The sequence below is a fragment of the Geotrypetes seraphini genome, chromosome 3, assembly GCF_902459505.1.
Source record: "Geotrypetes seraphini chromosome 3, aGeoSer1.1, whole genome shotgun sequence".
NCBI lineage: Eukaryota > Metazoa > Chordata > Amphibia > Gymnophiona > Dermophiidae > Geotrypetes > Geotrypetes seraphini.
In genome coordinates this window covers 239,017,540-239,042,959 of record NC_047086.1, presented here as the reverse complement: position 1 = coordinate 239,042,959, position 25,420 = coordinate 239,017,540, and the positions used below count along the sequence as shown (strand labels likewise).

The window sequence follows — 25,420 nt, the reverse complement described above, 5'->3', positions numbered from 1 at the left end:
TTGCGCTGTATGTTAGAGGGAATTGAATTAAATCAATTAGCTGCAGTCATCACCACACTGAATACATCAAATCCAATATGCTGCCGCTGTTGTCACCCGATGGTGAAATCGCCGTTTCGCCAAGCTGCATCAGGGGTTGAATCTTCCTGTTTCACTTCTAGGGTCCACAAAATTGATCCTCATGCAGAACTCCTCAAACACAAAAAATCGCTGGAATGGACTCAGGTGCTATCTCTTTTCTTTTGCCTTCTCTTAACTCCCTTGCCAGGGTCTTCGGACCATTTGAAATTTCTTCTTTCTCCATGCTCACCATACATCTTCTATCTTTATGGATGTATTGCTCCCAATGTTCAGCATCTCCCTTCTGTCTAATATATGCCCCTTTCTAGTATTTCCCCTGTGCCTATCTCCCTGCCTTCATCATCTCAACATTCTATGATCCCCTCCCCCTGTGTACAGGGAGTTGGTAAAGAGAGAGAGCAAGAGAGATCCATGGTGTATCTCTCCCACTCCCTCTAATGCCATATCCAACATTTTTCCCTCTCTCATCCCCTGGATCATGTGCAGCATTTTTCACTATTGCCCACCAGCCCCATGCCCAACATTTCTCCTTCTATCACCCCTCTCCAGCACCATACCACACCTCTCCCTCCATCACTATGTCCAACATTCTTCCCCCTTGCATCCCCTTCAATCTGTCCCTCTGTTCCCTCTCCACCACCATATCCAAAAAATTTCTCCCTCTCATCTATCTCTACCTCACTCTTCTCTCTCTCTCTCTCTGCCCAACAATTTTACTCTTTTCTTCCTTTTCCCTTGTGCACTATCTTTCTCTCTCACTTACACACTCATCTCCAACAATTCTCCCTTTCTATTTCCTCCCTTATGTCCCAAGTTCATGCCTCCTCCCTTCCTTCTATGTCCTGAGTTCATGTCCCCCCCTCCTTGTCTTCCAACCTTTGTCCCAAATTCATGCCCCTCCCATGTCCCAACACACTCCTCCCCCTCTTTTCTCCCTTTGTCCGAAGTTATCCCTTAGCTCCCTTACTTGTTCAGGGCCGTCCAGCTGGGCATGCCCCCTCTCCACCAAAGCCAGATCAGCACTAGCAGCTCCCTTCGTGCTTGCAGCAGCACTCTCCTTAACTATCGCCTGTGAGTCCGTCAGCCCCCACCCTCGCACCAGGCCCCCCCTCCGCTGAAGCTGACTGGAGGGCTTCCCTCCAATGTCAGAGCTGATGTCAGAGGGAAGTCTTTCTGGTCAGCTGGGGATCCCAGGCAGTTATCTCGACAGTTGGACACCGTGTTCCTTCCAGTTTGGCTGCTCCTTATCTTCAGCGCTAGCTGCACTTGTTTGCCGGGACAGTGCTCAGTGGCTGTTGCACGCTGCTGACCCGGTTCCGACAGCAGGCATATATTCTCACAACCTGCTCAGCTCTCTAGTTGCTTTGTTACTGAACTGATGACATCAGGTGGGAAGACACTGCCTAAGATTTAAAATGACAGTGTACTTGGTATTAGCCATACCAAGTTCTGTAGATGATGTCACCCACATGTGAGAATATATGCCTGTTGTTCTAGGAGAACACCTACTACAGATAGATATCCTTATCTTTATTTTATGCCTCTCATAAGAAACTTTAAGCAGTGTCATTTCTAAGCAGAATTTTTCACCAGTATTTTTATTTATTGGAGCTACTCAGTAGAATCTGTTGTTTTTTTTAATGCATTTTTGCCCTAAAGCAAATACGTAGGCTCTTCCTCTTATGTCACTTCCTGGACCCGCACCTAGGAAGTGACATTAGAGGAAGAGCTGACACTAGTGCGAGAAGCAGGTTGGGGTTTCTGTTTGCGCCAGGAATATTAAAGAGGTATAGGGGAAGGGAAGGGGTATGTGTGTGTGGCAGGAAGGGGGGAGGAGTGAAGGAGGGCAGAGGAGGGGCACCTCTCACCCTCGCTATGCCACACTGCTTAGGATCTCTAAGAGAAAGGAAGGGATAGTAAATGGCATGGATAGGCAGACTAGATAGGCCATATGGTCTTTGTCTGCCTTCATTTTCTCTCTTTCTAAATAGAACTTATCAAAATTTCAGTGTTGATTCTACAGACATGTTGGCATTTTTTTGGTGTGAAAAATGTATCTATTTTATGTTTGAAAGAATGCACAGATCATTGTCACTCCTGAAGATGGACTTCATGGTTGGGATTTCAATAGAGAAACTATTGCCCCATACACTGAAGATGTTCCAGACCCACAGGTGAACTGGATTCCTTGCAAATACCCCCAAAGGTATGAGCTATGTGCCTAATTTACTTCCTGTTGCAGTGCTACAAATCTCAGTTATGCCTACTTTAGATTTACTGCTTCTCAATTAAGGATCATTCGTATTTATTAAATGCTGTCTTGAATTATTTTGCTGTTTTTGCTCCCACTGCATCCACCGACCTTCCTGTGCTGAAATATGTTCTGTTGCTACTGAAGAGGGTAATCTTTTGGAGCTTCTTATCATAATGCCTTGTTCTCTGAAAATTTTTAGCTCCATTATTAGAATGTTTTGAGTGTTTGAATGCTATTGTCATACTCTCCTTCTCTATTTTTTCCTCCAAAACAATGGGCCTGATATTCAGCCAGTGGGAACTAGTTATGCACAGACTGCCACCGGCATTATGCCTGGAAATGTAATGCTAGGCCATGTTCATGCCGTGGCATTGAAGTTCTGGGTTTGCGGAGCCAGATAGCACAAAGCTGGCTTAGTGTGATATGTGGAGTGGAGGATTGGCCTAGTGGTTAGAGCAGCTGCCTCAGCACCCTGAGGTTTTGAGTTTGATTCCCAATGCAGCTTGTTGTGACTGTGGGCAAGTCACTTAACACTTCATTGCCCCAGGCACAAAATAAGTACCTGTCTAAAATATGTAAACTGTTTGATTGTAACCACACCAAACAAGCAGCTTATCAAGTCCCATCCCCTTTTTCCTTTTCCCGCATAAATAGGACTGACTTATGTGCAGTCCAATTTTTGCAGTTAACCTGGCCGATTAAGTTCTGAATCTTAGTGCTTAACCACTTAAATAGCTGGGTTTTAGTTTGGTGCTAACTAGGGTTACCAGATTTCCTCTTTTAAAAAAAGATGACAATGGGCCATGCCTTGTTCCACCCCTGGCCCTGCCCTGTTCCGCCTCCCAGCCCTGCCCCCACACAAACCTCATGTTTCATTCCCCAAGCTCCAGGCCACATCATGAGGGCATGCATTAATGCATGGAAGTTGATGTGATGACATCACACTCATGCCGTGCAAAATATAGACAGCAGATGTAAATTCTAAAAACTGACACATTTCAATCACTAAATTGAAAATAAAATCACTTTTCTTACCTATGTTGTCTGGTGATTTTATTTTTTTATTCATCTTTTCCCAGTCTCTGGTTGCACATCCTTCTGTCTGTTCTCTTAACTGTGTTTCCAGGGCCTTCCTATCCATTTGCTGGGTTTTGTTTTGTTTTTTTACTCCTTCATTTTCTGCCCTACATCCATCTTTGTCAAAAACCAATTATGGAGGAAAAATTCAAGAAGAAAACGTGAAAAAAATCACACTGAATAAATTACATAACACGCTTTCAAAAATTGCTTTGTTATTAAAGTGAAAATCAATCAACAAACACTATGATTGTCTAATTAGAGGGTTGTGCTCAGAGACATGGAGGAAAAAAGGGGACATGTTCCCCCCAAAATCCTCACCACCCAATCATTGCTATACCCTCAAAATATAATGAAATACCGTTGTGCAAAAGCATCAAAAGATCAAACATGAACTTATCTGTTGAGCAATATTGAAACATGGCACGTCAAGGCCAAAGAACATAGCTCAACAAATAAGTTCATGTTTGATCTTTTGATGCTTTTGCACAACAGTATTTCATTATATTTTTGAGCAATGATTGGGTGGTGAGGTTTTTTGGGGAACACGTTCCCCTTTTTCCTCCATGTCTCTGAGCACAACCCTCTAATTAGACAATCATTATAGTGTTTGTTGATTGATTTTCACTTTAATAACAAAAAGTTTTTGAAAGCACGTTATGTAACTACATCCATTTTTGGCATTAACTTTTAACATTCAACTTTCTTCCATTTTTCTGCTTCCTTCTCAAATCTATCTGCTTTTCCATGTCTTCCCTTCTATCCATGTGTATCATCTTATCCTCTATTCCCATGTATCCATAAACAGCATTTCTTCCATTTTCTTACCTTACCACTCCTCCCATCTTTATGCACTGTCTCTTCTCTTGCTCTCCCTATCTTATGCCCCACCCTTCCCATCCCTGTGCACTATGTCCTCCCTCTCTCTCCCCTTCCCCTCCATCCCTATGTACCATCTCCTCCCTCTCTTTTCCTCTCTTATGGTCTGACATTTGTCATCCCCCTCCTATAGTCTGGGATCTTTCTCCTCTCGTTCCCACAGTCTGGCATCTCTCTCCCCTCCTTCCTTTCCCTTTACCCCTCTTTGTGGTCTGGCAGTTCCCTGTCTTTCCCTTCCCCTCACCCTGCCTTAGCCAGGAATCCCTCCCTCCTCCTTCCTTTCCCTGGTGTGACATCTCTCACTTCTTCCCCTCCCCCACCCTTCCCCATCCAGAAGTCTGACATCTCTCCTTCCCTTCCCTTCTTCCCAAGGTCTGGTATCTCTATATGCCCCTTCCCTTTCTTCCCTTGCAGGTCTAGGGCATCGTTCCTTCCCAACTCCGCAGACCAGCATCTTTCTTACCATCCTCCCCCCCCCCCAACCGGGATCTGTTGCTTGCTTATTCAACACTGCTATAAACTCTTCATGATGTCGGCAGCCTGAGTGAACTAAACAGGCTTGCTTCGGCAACCCAGAAGCTTTTCCTCTGCAGAGAGAAAGCTTCTGGGTCACCGAAGGCAGAGTATTTAGTTAATTCACACTGCTGACTCCATGAAGAGTTACAGCAGCGCTGGGTGAGCAAGCAAAGGATCCTGGGGGAGGGGGAAGGAGGACTCTGGATAGGTGCATGGGGGGAAGGGAGAAGAGGGAGGAGGATTCTGGATAGGTATGTGAGTGTAGGGTTATTAGATGACAAGTTTTCACGGACAAAAGTTCTAAAATTTAAAAGCCGCCCGGACGCCCGACAAGTCTTCAAAAAGAGAACATGTCCAGTGAAATCCAGACATCTGGTAACCCTAGTGCTAACCAGTTGAGTGCTAAAAATTAGCGGTTAGCCAGAACAGGTGATTTAAGTTCCCAGGAGCTCTTTCTGGCCAGTTATCGTTTTGAATATTGACCCCAATACTAATCGTTTTGAATATTGACCCCATTACTTGGAGTGCAACTTCCTTATACTATCTAACAAAACTTTATACATTATAAAGGTCACTTAGCAATATTTCTACTTTTTTATTGTCCAACCTACCCCATATGTTACTCCAGATGTGAAATATGTTGCCTCCAGAATCCAAAAAGGCCCAAGTCTGTTTTTTACTTTGGGGAGAAGGGAACTTTACAATTTTCTGTTTAACTTTCTCTATCACCTCTCGGCATCCTTTTGCCCACTTTCTGCTAGAATCTTGTGATAGAAAGTGGGACTATGTAAGTATTTTTGTGGTAGTCTGGTAGATGTATATTGCCTCCCTTGCCAAGTGGATGCAAATTGTTCTGGACATTGCTCCACTATAGGAATAGTAAAAATGCATTGGTTCTCATAGGAATGTCTGGCAATTTACCAAAACTATAGATTCCATCGGAAAGCTGTAATGTTAACCCTTTTTGGATATCTAGCCCTATTATATTTTAAGGAATCCCATAGATTAATACAGTATATTCCCAAATTGGTAATTGTCCAATTTAAAAAAAAAAATTTTTTTTTCTTCCTGCTTGTATAATTTTCCCCCAATCCTATTTATATTCCTCCACCCCAGTGTCCACTACAGCTTGTACCTTTTGCTCCCCAGATTTCTACTAAATATTTATCTCTACCTGCGGACGTTGTTCTAATTTGTTCCAGGCAAACACTGAGGCTCGGCATTCACATTATTGATCCTCCCAACACTTCCACCCTTTTAAATCAGGATAAAGAATGGAAGCAGTTTCCTCAGGGGGAGCCGTTGGCACCAAAATATCCTCCCTCTCTCCTTGGTTCATTTGTGCTTGAGATATAGATTTCTTTCCCAGTCCTCTATTTTTGTACATTTCCCCTAATGTCCTTGTATTCTTCCCATCTATTTCTTCCCCCTCTACACCATCTTTTATTAATTTCAAAAACATATTCCTCCGAGACACCCGATTAGCCCTGTTTGAATTGGATTGTCCTTTTCTCTTTTTATCAAAAGTATTTTGAGGTCCCCAGTCCCCCCAATCTCCTAACTGTCGGACCGCTTCTAAGGCTTCCAAAATAGTCCTGTCTATTTGATTGATCAACAAAGTTATCATTACCTGTTTGTATGCTGGTGCAGCATACTTAATAATTTTATTTCTCATGGACACAGTAAAAGGTAATGACATATATATGTCAGTGTGACCTATTACTAAGGCTACCTTCATAGTCTCCTCCTTAATTTTCATTTGAGCATCTTTTAATGTATACCAAATTTTATCATTTGAGGGCCAATCAGATTCAAGTGGATATCGCTTCGTGACACCCCTACTAATTATCTCTAATAAAGACCATTGGGCATTATTTGCAGGATAAGGATCCTCCCGTAATGCATTTTGTACTGCTACTTCTTGACTAATTGGAACAAATTTAGGGGCATCTGTGGCATCCCACATAATCCCTGCTGTGCCCATCTCCTGCACCCGAATTACCCATTGTATTAGTGGTTCCCCAGGCTGCAGTGTAAAGCGTGCCATCGTATCCATGATTTCATGTGGAGTAACATCCTCCATAACATTATTTCTAGTTAGATTTTCTCCTGTTTGTAGACTTCCCTGTAATCTTTGTCTCCTCACAGGCTTAGAAAATGATGGCAGAAAAGGGCCACTGCCCATCTAGTCTGCCCACACTAACGGCCCACCACCTAACTACCTCCATGAAGAGATCCCACATGCCAATCCCATCTTTTCTTAAAATCTGGCACGCTGCTGGCCTCAATTACCTGTTGTGGAAGATTATTCCAGCAGTCAACCACCCTTTCGGTGAAGAAATATTTTCTGGTGTCGTCATGAAATTTCCCACCCCTGATTTTCAATGGATGCCCTCTTGTTGCCAGGGTCCTTTAAGGAAAAAGAGATTCTCTTCCACCTCGATACGGCCCGTGACATATTTGAACGTCTCGATCATGTCTCCCCTCTCTCTACGTTCCTTGAGTGAGTACAGCTGCAACTTACCCAGTTGTTCCTCATACGGGAGATCCTTGAGTCATGAGACCATGCTGGTGGCCATTCGCTGAACTGACTAAACTCTCCGCACATCTTTTTGATAATGCGGCCTCCAGAATTGTACACAGTATTCCAGATGGGGTCTCACCATGGATCTGTACAACTGTATTATGACCTCGGGCTTACGGCTGACGAAACTTCTACGGATACAGCCCATGATTTGTCTAGTCCTGGATGAAGCTTTCTCCACTTGATTGGCAGTCTTCATGTCTTCGCTAATAATCACCCCCAAGTCACGTTCTGCTACAGTCCTTGCTAGGATCTCACCATTTAGGGTGTAAGTCCTGCATGGATTTTTGCCGCCAAGGTGCATGACCTTGCATTTTTTGGCATTGAAACTTAGTTGCCAAGTCTTTTACCAATGCTCCAGGAGGAGTAGGTCCTGCATCATACTGTCGGGCATTGAGCTTTTGTCGGGTACTGTGCTTTCATCTGTTGTGCGGTTGCCTACTATGTTGCATAGTTTGGCATCATCGGCGAATAATGTAATTTTACCTCAAAGCCCCTCAGCCAAGTCTCTTACGAAGATGTTAAATAGGATCGGGCCCAAGACCGAGCCCTGTGGCACTCCGCTGATCACCTCCATCGTATCGGAGAGGGTACCGTTTACCACTGCCCTCTGAAGTCTACCTCTAAGCCAGTCCCTAACCCATGCGGTTAATGTTTCACCCAGTCCCATCGAACCCATCTTGCTCAATAACCTGCGGTATGGGACGCTATCAAATGCTTTGCTGAAGTCCAAGTACACGACGTCCAGGGACTCCCCTATATCCAACTTTCTTGTTACCCAATCAAAGAAGCTGATCAGATTTGACTTGCAGGACCTTCCCTTCATAAACCATGTTGATGGGGATCTCGTAGATTCTCCTTGTTCAGGATCATATCCAATTGGCGTTTGATTAGTGTTTCCATAAGTTTACTCACTATCAATGTGAGACTCACCGGTCTATAATTCTCAGCCTCCGTCCTGCATCCCTTTTTGTGGAGTGGAATGACGTTAGCCATTTTCCAATCCAATGGGACTCTTCCTGTACTTAGGGAAAAATTGAAGAGCGCGGATAACGGTTCCGCCAGGACGTCACTCAACTCACTGAGCACCCTGGGGTGTAGTTTGTCCGATCCCATAGCTTTGTTCACCTTGAGTCTTGATAGCTCATAGTAGAAACTGCTGGACGTAAACTTGAAATTTCGAAACGGGTCGTCCGTGCTTTCCCTTGTCTGGCTTATCTGATCTGGGTGTTGCCAAGACAACTTCAAAGGTTTCCACAACCTTTGTGACCTGGGAGTTGCCCAAACAGCATCAAAAGGACAGATGGAAAACCGGTCTCTATAACACCTCCTTGATTACATCAAATGGACTGGCCAGGGGGGGTAACTGAAATCCACAAAGTCTGCTTCTCTGGCATCCTGACTTCCTTTTGTCTCTCAAATAACATCAGTAAAGCCAGATGGGAAAACCAGTCTCTGCAAACACCTCATTCATAACCTCAAAAGGACAGTAACACCAGATGGGACCTGAGTGTTAACAAAACAACATCAAAGGGAGAGTGAAACCAGCTGCAACACCTCCTTCTGACATCCTGACCTGGGTGTTGTCAAAACACAGAACAAAAGAGCAGGACTAATCGTAATAGCAGGACCAGCTGTTTATGCTTTTACTATGAACTCCGCAGTTTGCATCCTATATAAGACCGGGATTCTGACCCTGACATCAGAATCCATGATGTCTGTAGGGAGAAGCCACGATGTCTAAAGGGACAGTCCTTTGGTCCACCCATCTATCAATTGCAAGGATTCCAAATTGTGAAGATGGTCGTTGTATGGGGCAAGGTGATGCTATTTTATATTTAATTCTAATATATGTACAATAAAGTATTATTGTTTATGCTTTATATTGTCTGTGTGCTTTTCTGAGTGTCACTGTTCATCCCATTTGACAGAAATAAGTGGCGGAACAGCAGCTGGGGGCCATATCCCGACGCCTCGCAAGTGAAGACTGAGCAGAAGTATTCATTTAAGATTTTGGCTTTATCGGAGTCCTATTCTATATAGTTCCCATCGGGTTTCCTAAGGCGTACTATCCCATCTGTGTTTCTTTTTCTGTCACTAATATACCGGAAGAAGGATTTATCGCCCTTCTTGATGTTCTTTGCAAGGTTCTCCTCCATTCGGAGTTTGGCCTCCCTGACCGCTTTTGACTTGGCCAGATAGTCTTCCTTGGATTCTCACTTCCCTGATAGTTTGTAGAGGATGAACGCTCTTTTCTTCTTTTTTATGAGGTCTGAGATCTCCTCAGAGAACCACTGCGGTCTATTGTTTTTACGCCGTTTACATACTGATTTGACGGAGCGGTTGGTTGCTTCTTGTAAGGTTGATTTCAGAGTTGACCACATTACCTCTACATTATCTGTTTCGGCATAGTTTTGCAGTGCCCGATGGACGAAATTTCCCATGCTTTCGAAGTTTGTACCCTTAAAGTTGAGGACCTTGGTGGTCACTGAAGGCCAACGTATCACCTACCGAGACCTCTGTGACACTTTCTCCGTTGGTGAGTATTAGGTCTAGTATCGCCTGATCCCTAATGGGCTCTAATACCATTTGTCTGAGTCTCGCTCCCTTTATAGAGGTTAATAGCTTCCTGCTGCCACTGGACGCAGCGGAAAGTTTGTTCCAATCCATAGAAACATAGAAAAGTGATGGCAGAAAAGGGCCAAGGCCCATCAAGTCTGCCCACTCTATTGACCCACCCACCATCCTAACTACCCTGTGAGAGATCACACTCTGATGTCCCATTCCCTCTTAGAGATCCAACATGAGCATCCCATCTGTTCTTAAAATCTGGCACGCTACTGGCCTCGATAACCTGTGCTGGAAGCTCATTCCAATTACCAACCACTCTTTCGGTGAAGAAGTACTTCCTGGTATCGCCATGAAACTTCCCGCCCTTTATTTTCAGGGGGTGCCCTCTTGTGGCCAAAGGTCCTCTCAGAAAGAAAATATCATCTTCTACCTCAGTACGACCAGTGATATACTTAAACGTCTCAATCATGTCTCCCCTCTCCCTACGTTCTTCGAGAGAGTATAGCCACAATTTGTTTAGCCTTTCTTCATAAGATAGATCTTTGAGTCCCGAGATCATCTTGGTGGCCATTCGCTGAACCGACTCAACCTTCAGCACATCCTTACAGTAATGTGGCCTCCAAAACTGTACGCAGTACTCCAGATGAGGCCTCACCATGGTTCTGTACAATGGCATTATGACATTGGGTTTCCGACTAACAAAGCTTCTTCAGATACAACCCAGCATTTGCCTGGCCTTGGAAGAAGCCTACTCCACTTGATTGGTAGTTTTCATGTCTTCACTAATGATTACTCCCAAATCTTGTTCTGCTTCAGTCCTTGCCAAGGTTTCTCCATTCAATGTGTACGTTCTGCACGGATTATTGTTGCCAAGGTGCATGACCTTGCATTTTTTAGCGTTAAAACTAAGCTGCCAGGTCGAGGACCAATGTTCCAATAAAAGCAGGTCTAGCGTCATGCTGTCAGACAAATTGCTGTCACTTACAATGTTACATAGTTTGGCATCATCAGCGAATAAAGTTATTTTACCTTGAAGCCCCTGAGTCATGTCTCTTACAAATATGTTGAAAAGGATCGGGCCCAAGACCGAGCCCTGCAGCACACCACTGGTCACCTCCGACATTTTAGAGAGGGTACCGTTAACCACCACTCTCTGAAGTCTATCATTCAGCCAATCTTTGACCCATGCGGTTAGTGTATCACCTAATCCCATCGATTTCATTTTGCTCAATAACCTGCGGTGGGGGGACGCTATCAAAAGCTTTGCTGAAGTCCAAATACACTACGTCCAGGGACTCACCCAGATCCAATTTTCTTGTTATCCAGTCAAAGAAACTGATGAGGTTGGATTGGCAGGACCTACCCTTGGTGAACCCATGTTGGCGGGGATCACGTAGATTCTTCTCATCCAAGATCGTGTCTAGCTTGCGTTTGATTAGTGTTTCCATGATTTTACACACTATCGATGTGAGACTCACCGGTCTGTAATTCGCAGCCTCTGTCCTGCAACCCTTTTTGTGCAGAGGAATGACATTAGCTGTTTTCCAGTCCAAGGGGACTCTTCCCGTAATCAGGGAGAGATTAAAGAGTATGGATAACGGTTCCGCTAGGACATCTCTGAGCTCATTAAGCACTCTCAGATGTATATTGTCCGGGACCATTGCTTTGTTCACCTTGAGTCTTGATAATTTGTCGTAGACATCTCCGGAAGTAAACTCAAAATTCCGAAATGGGTCTTCTGAACATTGCTTTGCCGGCAACTGTGGACCGGACCCAGGTGAAGACCGAGCAGAAGTATTCATTTAGTAGTTCGGCTTTGTTGGAATCTGATTCTACATAATTCCCATCTGGTTTCCTTAGGCGCACTATCCCATCAGTGTTTCTTTTTCTGTCACTAATATACCTGAAGAAGGATTTGTCCCCTTTCTTAATGTTCCTTGCAAGGTTTAATTCAACTCAATGCTTGACCTCTCTGACTGCCGCTTTCACCACTGTAGACTTGGCCTTGTATTCTAATTTAGCCTCCCTTGTCTCCGAATTTTTGTAGGAAATGAATGCTTGTTTCTTTTCTTTAATGAGGTCTGAGATCTCTGTGGTGAATCATTGGGGTCTATTGTTTCTTCGCCGTTTGCTTGCTGATTTTATGTAGCGGTTCGTTGCTACGTGTAGGGTATATTTCAAGGTTGACCACATAGCTTCCGTATTATCAGCCACAGCTTGGTTTTGCAGTGTCTGATGGACAAAATCTCCCATGCGTTTAAAGTCAGCACCACGAAAGTTGAGTACTTTTGTTGTCGTGCTTGATCTAGTGAAATCTTTCCTGAGTTTGAACCATACCATGTTGTGGTCGCTGGAGGCTAACTTATCGCCTACCGAGACCTCCGAGACGCTTTCTCCGTTGGTGAGTACCAGGTCCAGTATCGCCTGGGCCCTGGTGGGTTCCAATACCAGTTGTTTGAGTTGTGCTCCTTTGATAGCAGATAATAGCCTTCTGCTGCCACTGGTTGTCGCCGAGAGTGTGTTCCAATCTGCATCGGGCATGTTGAAGTCCCCTAGCAGTACAGTGTCCCCCCTTAAAGTGATATTCTCTATGTCTTTGATTAATTTTATGTCTTTGTTTTCCGGCTGTCTAGGAGGTCTGTAAATTACACCAAGATATAGGCATTTTTCGTTGCCTCTGGCTAGGTTCACCCAGAGGGATTCCCCGGTGTATTTGACGTCAATGATTCTCGTAGTTGTAATGTCTTCTCTAGTGTATAGTGCTACCCCTCCCCCTAACTTGCCCTCTCTGTCCTGACGAAGTAAGTTATAACCCGGTATAGCCATATCCCACCCATGAGAGTCTGTGAACCAAGTTTCGGAAATCGCTACCACATCTAGGTCGGTATTTATTATTTCGGTCTCCAGTTCCAGAATTTTATTGCCTAAACTGTGTGCATTAACATACATAGCCCTCCATACCTTGTGATTGCTAGGACCCTGTGGGGAGTTTCCCATCTGAGTTAGTGTGGCCCCTAATGTATTGTTTGCAGAAGTGGGGCTATGACTCTCCTCCTCAGTATAGTTACCTACTGCACTGGTGCCCTCCCCCGACTTACCTAGTTTAAAGCCCTGCGAAGCAGACGGCTAGTCGGTGTCCGAAGACGTTCTTACCCCTACTGGTTAGATGGAGTCCGTCTGGTCCCTGAAGTCCCTGCAGTGCCTCTCCATGGTTCAGGAATCCGAAGTTCATCTCCCTGCACCATCCGTGTAGCCACTTGTTGGTCCTCTGGATACGCTCGTCTCTGGCTCTTCCCTTGCCTTTAACTGGGAGGCATCAGGCATATTGAAGTCTCCTAACAATACTGTGTCTCCACGCAAAGTGATATTCTCAATGTCTTCGACTAATTCTATATCCATGTCCTCCTGTTGTCTTGGAGGTCTGTATACTACACCAAGATACAGGCATTTGTCCTTCCCCCTAGCCAAATTCACCCAGAGGGATTCCCCAGTGTACTTGACATCTGCGATTTTGGTAACTTTGATGTCCTCTTTAGTGTATAGTGCTACCCCTCTTCCCATTTTGCCCTCTCTATCCCGCCAAAGTAAATTGTATCCCGGTATAGCCATATCCCACCCATGGGAGTCCGTGAACCAAGTCTCGGATATCGCCACCACATCTAGGTCGGCGTTCCTCATTTCCGTCTCTAATTCCAGAATCTTATTGCCCAAACTGTGGGCATTAACGTACATAGCCCTCCATACCTTATGTTTGCTATGTCTCTGTGTAGATATTCCTGCTTGAGCTAATTGGACTCCTATAATGCTGTTTGCAATGTGTGTACTTACCTCTGACTCAGAAATGCAGTGTGTACTTACCTCGGATTCAGAAATGGATTGGCAACTTACCTCGCCAAGTTGGTTACTTGCGCCAGCACGTGAGTGGGTACCCTCCCCCAACTTACCTAGTTTAAAGCCCTACGAAGTAAGTGGGCTAGTTGGTGTCCAAAGACGTTCTTTCTCCTTCTAGTCAGGTGAAGTCCGTCAGGTCCCTGTAGTCCTTGCAGCGCCTCTCCATGGTTTAGGAATCTGAAGTTCATCTCCCTGCACCATCTGTGCAGCCAGTCGTTTGTCCTCTGGATACGATCCTCCCTGACTCTCCCCTTGCCTCTCACAATGGGGGGGGGGGTTGGTACTGGGGGAAAGCAAGGAATGTTGGATACAATGAAACCGACAGAGCAATGTGCAGCGGCCTCTAAGAAAGCAAACAGAATGTTGGGTATTATCAAGAAGGGTATTACATCCAGAACGAAGGAAGTTATCCTGCTGCTGAATCGGGCAATGGTGCGCCTGCATCTGGAGTTCTGTGTCCAATATTGGTCACCGTATCTTAAGAAGGACATGGCGATACTTGAGAGGGTCCAGAGAAGAGCCACACGAATGATAAAGGGTATGGAAAATCTTTCATACGCTGAGAGGTTAGAGAAACTTGGGCTCTTCTCCCTGGAGAAGTGGAGACTCAGAGGAGACATGATAGAGACGTACAAGATTATGAAAGGCATAGAGAGGGTGGGGAGGGACAGGTTCTTCAGCGTACTGGGAACTACAAGAACAAGAGGACATCTGGAGAAATTGAAAGGAGACAGGTTTAGAACCAATGCTAGGAAATTCTTCTTCACACAGAGAGTGGTGGATACCTGGAATGCGCTTCCGGAGGGTGTAATAGGTCAGACTACATTATGGGGTTTCAAAGAAGGACTAGATAAATTCCTGAAGAATAAGGGGATTGAAGGTTACAGATAAAGGAGAAAGAAAGGGTATAGATAAAAAAAGAAAAGGGGTTTGAAGGATATAAAGGATTAGGGAAGAACAGGTTCTAGAGAAAAGATCACTTTACAGGTCATGGACCTGATGGGCTGCTGCGGGAACGGACCGCTGGGCGCGATGGACCTCTGGTCTGACCCAGCGGAAGAAAATTCTTATGTTCTTATATCTGTTTTGAAGATCTGATAAAGAATATAGGGCAATTCTATAACAGGGCACTTCCATTTACATAGAAATAGAAATAGACGGCAGATAAGGGCCACGGCCCATCAAGTCTGCCCACTCCAGTGACCCTCCCTATCTATCTTTGCGGATAGATCCCACATGTCTATCCCATCTGGCCTTAAAATCTGGCACACTGCTGGCCTCAATAACCTGAAGTGGAAGACTATTCCAGCGATCAACCAAACTTTCAGTGAAGAAGAACTTCCTAGTGTCACTGTGCAGTTTCCCGCCCCTGATTTTCCACGAATGCCCCCTTGTTGCCGCGGGACCCTTGAAGAAGAAGATGTCTTCTTCCACCTCGATGCAGCCCGTGAGATACTTGAATGTCTCGATCATATCTCCCCTCTCTCGACGTTCCTCGAGTGAGTAGAGCTGCAATTTCCCTAACCGCTCCTCGTATGGGAGCTCTTTGAGTCCCGAGATCATCCTGGTGGCCATTCTCTGGACTGATTCCAGTCTCAGCACATCCTTGCGGTAATGCGGCCTTAAGAATTGCACACAGTACTCCAGGTGCGGCCTCACCATGGATCTATACAGTGGCATAATAACTTCAGGTTTACGGCTGACGAAACTCCTGCGTATGCAACCTATGATTTGCCTTGCTTTGGATGAAGTTTGCTCCACTTGGTTTGCAGACTTCATGTCTTCCCTGACAATCACCCCTAAGTCTCTTTCTGCTTCAGTTCTTGTCAGAATCTCGCCATTTAGGGTGTAAATCTTGCATGGATTTTGGCTTCCCAGGTGCATGACTTTGCATTTTTTGGCATTGAAGCTGAGTTGCCAGGACCTAGACCAGTGCTCCAGCAGATGTAAGTCATGCACCATATCGTCTGCCATTGCTTTTTTGTCTGTTGTGCTTTTGCTCACCACATTGCTCAGTTTGGCATCATCGGCGAATAATGTTATTCTACCTCGGAGCCCTTCTGTCAAGTCTCTTATATAGATGTTGAACAAGATCGGGCCCAGGACGGAGCCTTGTGGCACTCCACTTATCACCTCCGACATTTCGGAGGGGGTGCCATTCACCACCACCCTCTGAAGCCTACCCCCAAGCCAGTTCCCAACCCATTTGGTTAATGTGTCGCCCAAACCTAAAGAACTCATCTTGCTCAGCAACCTGCGGTGTGGCACGCTATCAAATGCTTTGCTGAAATCCAGGTAGACGATGTCCAGGGACTCACCAACATCCAGCTTCCTCGTCACCCAGTCAAAGAAGCTGATCAGATTGGATTGGCAGGATCTCCCCTTAGTGAATCCATGTTGACACCACAATGGAGCATAAGGAGCACTTGTTATATAACAGTATCTAGGCCAGGGGTGTCAAACTCTGGCCTGCGGGCCAAATTTGGCCCTCAAGGTAATTAAATCTGGCCCACCATTCCTTCTCTCCCTCCATCCCGGCTTCCTGGTCTCATCTTCTAAGCAGCCTGCCGAGGATCGCTGGTCAGCTGTAGTAATCCTAGCAGGCTGCCGTAACCTCAGCAGCACGTTCCCTCTACTGCCTAGATCAGGGGTGTTGAACTCAATCACATAAGGGGCCGAAATCTAAAACATAGGCTTAGTTGTGCACCAAATTTCTAAGGTCCTAGATCACGCTTGCTGTCTAACACCAGCTCTGGCAGGATACACTTTTCAAATCTGACATATTGTAATCACAAAACAGAAAATAAAATTATTTTTCTGCCTTTTGTTTTTCTAGTCATTATTTAAATCATGTTGGTCCCAGGCTCTGGTTGTCTTCTGATAACTTGCTTGCCAGGGTCTCCTGCCCATTTTTCACTTTCTTCTTTCTCCATGCTAACCATCATCTTCCATATCTGTCCTCCCCTTCCATTTCCCTTCTCTCCACCGGAGGTCTAGCATCTTTCCTTTTTTCATCTCCATCCCTGCAGCTGCAATGATGGACCCGATTATCCCCAGATCTACCATCTCTCCTTTTCTCAATTACCCTTTCATCCAGCATCTCTCCTTCCTTTCCCAGCACCCCATGATCCACCATCTCTCCCTTTCTCTTCCCAACTACCCTCCTATCCAGCATCTCTATCTCCCCTCCACACCATCCCTTGTGTCCAATTTCTCTCCCTTTCTGTTCCTTCCCTCCCCCCTCAGTCTGGCATATGTACGTCTGTTTGGACCCCTCTTTCCTTCCCTCCCTCTGTGTACTTATACATCAGGGCCTCCCACCCTCTGTGTACTTCTACACCGTCCCCTACCCACCCACCCACCCCCATCCCTGCCCTCTGTGTACTTCTAAACTAAATTAACTAAACTAAACCTTAAGTTTATATACCACATCCTCTCTATAAAGATAGAGCTCGGCACGGTTTACAGGAACTTAATATAAGGAAGGAAAGACATAATAAGAATTAGTGATTATAAAGAAGGAAGTGAGAATTACATTTTTGAGAATAGCCAAGTTTTCAGATGCTTTCGGAATAATTGGAAGGAGCCCAGATTCTGCAGCAAGGCAGGAAAGTTATTCCAAAGCTCAGTGATTTTTGAAGAAAAGAGATTTCCCTAATTTTCCTGAGGGGAAAGATAGTTTAAGTTTTTGGGTGGATCTAGTAGTGTCAAATCTCGAAGAATTCCAAGAAAGGAATTAGGGGAGGAATCTTGAATGTTAGGCAGGCACATTTAAAGTGAACCCTAGAAATTACTGGAAGCCAGTGCAGTTTTGACAGAAGCGGGGAAACATGATCAAATTTACTTTTTGCAAAGATCAACCTAGCTGCAGTGATCTGGATCCGCTGAAGTCTTTGAAGACTTTTCTTGGTTAGACTTAGATAGATGGAGTTACAGTAGTCCAGTCTGGAAAGAATGATTGATTGAACAAGGACAGCAAAATGTTGTTGGTGGAAGCAGGATCTCACTTTTCTCAACATGTGGAAACTAAAAAAAACATTTTTTTTACCAGAGAGTTGAGATGGTCATTGAAGGAAAGTGTAGCATCAATAATGATGCCCAAAACTTTGCTTGAGAATTCAATCTGGAGTGTGGGACCAGAAGGTAAAGAAATGAGCATAGGTAGCTGATCTAATTTTGGGCCAAGCCAAAATAGTTTTGTTTTGGGCTCGTTCAGTTTCATTTCTACAGTGAGAGCCCAGGATTGGAGTTTCGTTATGCATGCTATTATATTCTCCATGAGGTTAGTAAGGTTTGAATCTATCTCAAGAAGGACAAGGATGTCATCTGCATATGTATATAATGTTTCAAAGGGAGATAGATGAAAGAGTTTCAAGAAAGACATATAGATGTTGAAAAGAATAGGGGACAGAGGTGAACCCTGCGGGACTCCACATAACTGTTTCCAAGGAGAAGACGTGGTGCCATTCACGTTAACAGTGTAAGAGCAGGATCGTAAGAATTTCGAGAGCCAGTCTAAGACTGTGGAATCAATGCTTATCTCTGAAAGTTGGTAAATTAGAATATCGTGCTGGACAACATCAAAGGCAGCAGATAGGTCGAATTGTAATCCGACAGCAAACTTATTACAAGATTGTAGTTGTTGAACCTTTGAAATTAATGAGGCCAGTAGGGATTTGGTGCAGAAATTGGGTCTGAGGCCATATTGGCAAGGTAAGAGAATGGAGAATCTCTCTTAGAGCTAGATTCACTAAAGTCCACAAATCGATCCGATTTGTGTCCTATCTGTTTCCGAATCATTCTGGCCGATCGATTCAGTAAAGCTTGTCCATGCAAATGCTCAAATCGTGAACACGCCCCCATTCACACACACGTCTCGCTGTAACATCGATCAACACACGTGCGTACTGTATCCTTATTGCTTTTGAAGCATATAACGCATGCACTAGCTCTTTAGGACTTCACTGTGTAGAAATGGGGCAGGGTTTAATCGCGGACGTCATTGGCGGGCTCCGAATGCGCCTACCGCAAAGGCTGTATGGCTCTTTGTGCCGTGAAGCATGAAGCAACCAAAGGCGACCCCCATGACGTCAAATGCACGCGACAATCTAGCTGGAAGGAAGGGTGGGAGGAATGGCTGGCCCTTAAAAGTTATTTTTGATTTTTTTTTAATTTGGCATTGATATATGAAATGCATAAGGAGAGCATGGGGTTAATCTGTGATTTTCTCACCATGCGCATTACAAATCCAAGATTCACTCCTGTGCTCGGTATGTGCATTCAAAAAAAAATTAAAAAAATATTTCTAACGCTTATGTACATTAAAGTTTACATACATTTAAAGTTTAGATATATTTTGGATTTTTTGCAGGGTAGATATATATTTTTAATGGGGTTCTTAACATGCACGCAGCAATTGCTAGGCAGGAATAGTCGGCGAGGAAGTAAAGCGATTGGTCCTCAGCAGTCAATACTTTTTGGATCGGAAAGGCCTGTCGGTTTGGACGTAATGGTTTCATGAATCGATGCCTTAAGAAATTTACATGCCTTTTTTCTCATTTGCATATGCAGATCGAATTGGGTGCGGATGGGGTCTGGAGGAAGGTTAGTGAATCGAGCCGTAGTCGGAAAGTGATTGCAAACCTATCGGTACACGATCGGTTTGCTTAGTGAATCTAGCCCTAAGTAAGATGAGAGCTGAGTAGATATGATAGCCTCTAGCATTTTGGACAGGAGAGGAATATTAGCTATAGGACGATAGCTAGATGGTGAGGATGGGACTAGATCAGCTTTTTTCAGGGGGTCACCGTTGTTGTGGCCATTGTTCAGTGTGCTCCATGATGATGGTATCTGATGTATTTATTCATCCTCAGACTGGTTGGGTGTTAAAACTACGCCGGTTCACCTCATGTTTGACAGAAGGGGTGATATTTATTATTGTTTGTCCCTGTTTGAAAATATACGTGGGACACATATATCGACAGCTGAAGATCAGATTGATTGAGCATAGATCTTGCTTGAACACTCGGCGTATAGAGGAGCCTCTGGTAGCACACTGTCTGGAGTTCTGTCATGATTTTGGATCTTTACAATGTACTGTGATTGAGCAGGTGGTTTATTCCACTCACCGTGGTAACTGGAGACATCTCCTGTGGCAGAAGGAGCGAAGGTGGATCTATCTGTTAAAATCGGTGCAGCCTGATGGATTGAATGCCCGGATTGAGTGGGCAGCTTTCTTTGGGTCCTGAAGGTTACTGGATTGGTAGATGTCAGTAAGGGGAGGAGTTTGTGCTGCTTTTTCAGCGTGTGTGCTTTACTGTTTTTCCTGCACCTTTTTTGTGATTCATGACGTGGTGGGTGTACTAGAGGAGCACCGAAGGATCCGTGGGCTGGCAGATGAAGCCGTGTGGATACCCCTGACGCAGCAAGAACTGGCGAAACGGGAGATTCCCCGTTGGGTACTCTAGCTGCTGTGTTACTATGCTGGATTGAGACATATCTGATGGACTTTAGCAGCTAAGTGGTTTTTTTGGCCTAATGCTATGATTTCAGATCATTGTGCCTTTGGGCCCTGTTGCCATATTTTTTTCACGTGTGGGGTTATGTACCCCTGGTGCTTTTGAACATTGACTTTGCAAGCTATTACAGTGCTTTCTTCACCCTACCTGTTTGTTTGTGTAGGAGTATATGTGAAGTGGAGTTTTTTGCCAAATGAAGCTGAACTGAGGCTTTTTCTCCACTTCTTTTTTTGTTTTCTGTTTGATTGAGTGTTTCTCCTGCTGTGGATGGTTGGGTGTATGTATGTTTAAGCCTTGTAGCGTTGCTGAGCAGGTTCGTTTGTTCTGTGTGGGGTTGTGTTTGAGATATTTATGAGGTCAGGACAATGTGTCCCATTTCTACGGAAAAAAGGCCTGATAGTAAGAAAGAGTTTATAAGTCTGGTGAGGGATGAGATAGCCTGCATGTGAATTTTCTCTTATAGGAAAGAAGGAAACGGGTCCAGGGCACATTTGCAGGATCTTAATTTGTGGCACAGTTTGGAAACATGGGCTTCGAAACATGCTCAAAGACTGTCCAGGATCTATCTACTGGGATAGGGTTAGTGTCGCTGGGCATCAGAGAATTGTAAATGACTGCTGATGGAAAAAGAGCTTCTTATAGTAGCAACCTTTTCATTGAAGAATTTTGAAAGGTTGTCTGCTGCTGGAGAGGAGGGGAGTATAGAGGAGTCGTGTTTAGAGGTTAAGAAGTACCAGATGTTAAACAATGTACTGCTCTAGTTATTGGATCTGGTGATTTTATCACCGTAGAAATTCTCCCTTGCTTTTTTTAGTACTGTATTCTAGAACTTAATATTGTTCCTCCAAGACTGTCTATCCGCAGGGGATTTAGATTTTTTTTTCCCATTTACGCTCCAGTACTTCTACACCAGTGGCACCCCCCTTCCCCCGCCCTCTGTGTACTTCTACAGCACGTTCTCTCTGCCACGGTCCCGCCCCTTCTCTAACATCAGAGGAGGGGCAGGACTGCAGCAGAGAGAACATGCTGCGGAGGCTGAGGCAGCCTGATAGGTGTGCTACAGCCGACCGGCGATCCTAGATACCCCTGCTCTAGAAGGACGCATGAATTTCTAGAGTTGGCACTCTTTTCCTCATTGGCCCTCGTACTTGTCCATCACCGCTCTAACAGATGCCCAATTGGTGGGAGTGAGCGTGCTCCATTTTCCTCCCTCCAGCGTCCTGGACTGACTGGACGTGATATGTTGGGTGGAAGGAGGTGGCGATGGTAGCTATCTCACTTTCTGGTGAATGCGTCAGAGGCTGCCTGGGTGCACACAGAGAGGTGCTTGGGGGAAAACATGCAGGTTTTCAGGTGGTTCAGGTGGGCCTTGGTGTAGAAGTACACGGGGGGGGGGGGCCCTGGTGTAGAAACACACAGAGGGAGGGAAGAAAGGAGGGGTTCAAACAGATGTGCATATGACAGACTGAAGGTGGGGGGAGGGAAGGAACAGAAAGGGAGAGAAGTTGGACTCAAGGGATGGTGTGGAGGAAGGGAGATAGAGATACTGGATAGGGGGGGTAGTTGGGAAGAGAAAGAGAGAGATGGTAAACCCTGGGATGCTGGGGAAGGAAGGAGAGATGCTGGATGAAAGGGTAGTTGAAAAAAGGAGAGATGGTGGATCTGGGGATAATCGGGTCCATTGCTGCAGCTGCGGGGATGGAGACGAGAAAAGGAATGATGCCAGACCTCCGGTGGAGAGAAGGTTAACGGAAGGGGAAGACAGAGCTGGACGATGGATGTTTAGCATGGAGAAAGAAGAAAATGACAAATGGAGACCCTGGCAAGCAAGTTATCAGAAGACAACCAGAACCTGGGACCAACATGATTTGAATAATGACTAGATAACAAAAGGTAGAAAAAATAATTTTGTTTTCTGTTTTGTGATTACAATATGTCAGATTTGAAAAGTGTATCCTGCCAGAGCTGGTGTTAGACAGCAAGCGTGAACTAGGACCTTAAAGAGAAAGAAAAATCTTTATTAAGGTGCGCTTTTAGCACGCGTTAAATCGGTTGGCGTTCCTTAATAAAAGGACCCCTAAGTATCTTAATTAAAAATTCAGCCCATGACTAAGCCTATGTTTTAGATTCCTGCCCCTTATGTGATTGAGTTTGACACCTCTAATTTTATCAAATGCTAGCATAAACCTTTAGGTGCAACTATTTATGACAGTACGCCATACAACATGCATAAATTAAAGTGTTCTATAAGTTACACATGTAAGTTGAAGACACACCAATGCCCTTCCTATGCATTACCCATATATATACCCCCTTACAATTATGCATTTATGTGCTATCGTATAGAATAGTAAGTAGTTTACTTATGTACATCAGTGCCGGCTTGCTGTGCACTTATACACACAAAATCCAAACCAAAAGGAAAGGGATGTCATAGTGCAAAATGTACCAATCACATAATAAAAAAGCACAGTAGACCTTTAGAACTGAAATGTAAGATACTTTAATTGATATGACCTACATTCCAGTTTTCAAAGTGTACTGTGCTTCTTATTTTGTATGATTGGTGCATAACTTCATGTGCTCAAGAATAGAATTATCTTTCACACAGGACAAACGCACACAAGTACAGTGTATCTCCTACTTTAATTGTGGATATTCTGACAGTGAAAGTGGCTGGGTATCCCTCTAGGACTGTGACTCATCATGTCAACAGAAGGGACACAAAGACCAGGCTGAGGTCCCAGGACAAACCAATCTTCTGGGCAAAGCACCCCATGCCTGGGACAGTAGAAACACAGGGCTAGATACACAAAACACTTCGATCGTGTACCTTTAGTCGCTAAATCAGTTTGTCTTGTTTAGCGATCGATGGAATTTAACCAACCTGATTCTCAAAATGGCTCACTGTGTGGTTTTCCATGCGGTCGTACATTCTCCAATTCTGGCATGCAAACAACCTCATTACTATTAAAATGAGGTCATTAATATTAAAATGAACCATCCAACATTGCATGCCATAATCAGATTGCTGATGCCAACGTACGTGTGTGTGTGTGATGCCCACTCCAGCCTCTGCGAACCCCCCTCCTGCCGAGCTGAACTGCCCCGCTAGGACCCCCTCCATGGACTTAAATAAAAATTGGCAGGAGAGATGCCCACTCCCTCCTGCCTCTACGAACACCCCTCCCCCCGTCCCCCTACTTTAGAAAGAAACAGTAGGAGGGATGCCCACTCTCTCCTGATACTGGATGACCCCTGGCCCCCATAATCCCCCCCTACCCCTGAACCATCATCATACTTGTACAGGAAGATGAAAGCAGGAGGGATGCCCAGTCCCTCCTGCTCAGAGGCCCACCACTCAAAAAATGGAGGGCCTTCTCCTTCCTGGTGCATCCTGGGATGCACGGAGAGGGGCCTAAAGACCTGATTGGCTCAAGGGAGGCATCTGAGCCAATTAGGGTCTTAGGCGCCATTTTGGAGTGGCAGGCCTGCGAACAGGAGGGAGTAGATATCCCTCCTGCTGTCATCTTTCTGTACAGGTACGGAGGTGGTTCGGGAAGGCCGGGGGGCATCCGGTGGCAGGAGAATGTTGGCATCCCTCCTGCCAATACTTTCTAAAAGTGGGGGAAGGGAGCCTGTGAAGGGAGGGGGTCGTCAGTTCAGCGAGGCAAGTAAAGTGTGTTGAAAACCAATTTTAACACACTTTAATAAGCAGGCACCACCATGAGCTATTCAGTCACAGTATTCTTTCTCATGCTGGGGGAAAAATCTATACAGGCCAGTTCTCATTAGTACTGTAAGATTTATTGCTGTGTCTAATTTTTTGAAAATCTGATGATCACAAAATCGGGATCTATAAAGTTGCTTTTATACAGTGACGGGGTGCCTCTATCTATTGAAATAACACATACTACTTACGATTATCAGTCTTCAGTTAAATACTCCTTTATTCATGATAATTGTATCTCTTTTCCAAACTTAAATTATCTAGGTTTGGTCCAGCACCAATACAAGAAAGACTTAGTTGTATGGCAAAAGACAACACTATATATGTAGTTGCAAACATTGTAGACAGGAAAACGTGTAACTCCAGTGACCCGCAGTGCCCCAGTGATGGTCGTTATTACTACAATACTAATGTGGTGTTTGATTCCAAAGGGAAATTAGTAGCACGTTACTATAAGGTAAGATACACATAAATCTTGCAACTAGTTTATATACTTTTTCTGCTCTGTTTTTCTTGTTAAATGCTTAGCACAAGTATATGTGTGTGCAGTGGTGGTGGGTTGCCCTATACCTGTTACCACAGTGGGGTTCTTATTAGATAAATTTGAAGCTTTTCAGCTCCCGCCTGGGGTGGACTGGTTGTTTGTGCGCAAGGCTGGGTTGTTGGCTAAGAAGGTTATTTTGGGAGAATGGGTCTCTGATAGCTCTCTCTCTTATTGAGTTTGGCGTAACTGGCTATATGCTCTGATATTGCTTGAGAAGGAGCGGGTACGTGCTTCTTTACAACAATCCAAACTTTTTCCTTAGGTTTGGGGACCTTGTGTATATTCCTTGTTTCCCCGTATTCGCAGTTTAATACTTAATACTTTAAAGGTTTGATCGGCCTGGAGCTGTGGGGGGGGTTTGCGACCCCGAGCTTATTTCCTGTTGCTGTAGCTCTCCGTGCCATTCCTCATCCCCTCTTATCCCCCCCCCCCCCTTTTTTTGTCACTGCTGTTCTTTACTCATGATTTGTTTGCGGTCTAGTAGCTCTCTGACGTAGGGGGGAGGTAGGATGGGGAGGTCCCACATTGTTTTTCTCAGGACCCATCAGAGTACAGGGCCATGACTTTATCTTTTGTGTTGCACTTTTTGGGGCTTCTCCTGTTAGGTAGGCTTCCGATGTTGGATTTCTCTACTTTACCTCTTGAGTTATTCTGGGGGGGAGGGGGGTGGGGGTGTGTGGAGGTGGTATTTGGGATTGCTGATGGAAAAGTGTGTGGCGCAGTGATTGGAGCTACAGCCTCAACACCTTGGGGTTATGGGTTCAAATCCCACGCT

General features: G+C 44.9%; 1 protein-coding gene across 1 annotated transcript in view; it reads left to right on the top strand.

Moving 5' to 3' along the window:
- Positions 1-25,420, top strand: part of LOC117357482 (pantetheinase-like) — an 85,876-nt gene that overhangs the window by 18,588 nt on the left and 41,868 nt on the right. The window contains exons 3-4 of the mRNA XM_033938152.1: positions 2,157-2,287; positions 24,366-24,558. Coding sequence (XP_033794043.1) covers positions 2,157-2,287; positions 24,366-24,558 — 324 coding nt within the window. The remainder of the gene's footprint in view (positions 1-2,156; positions 2,288-24,365; positions 24,559-25,420) is intronic.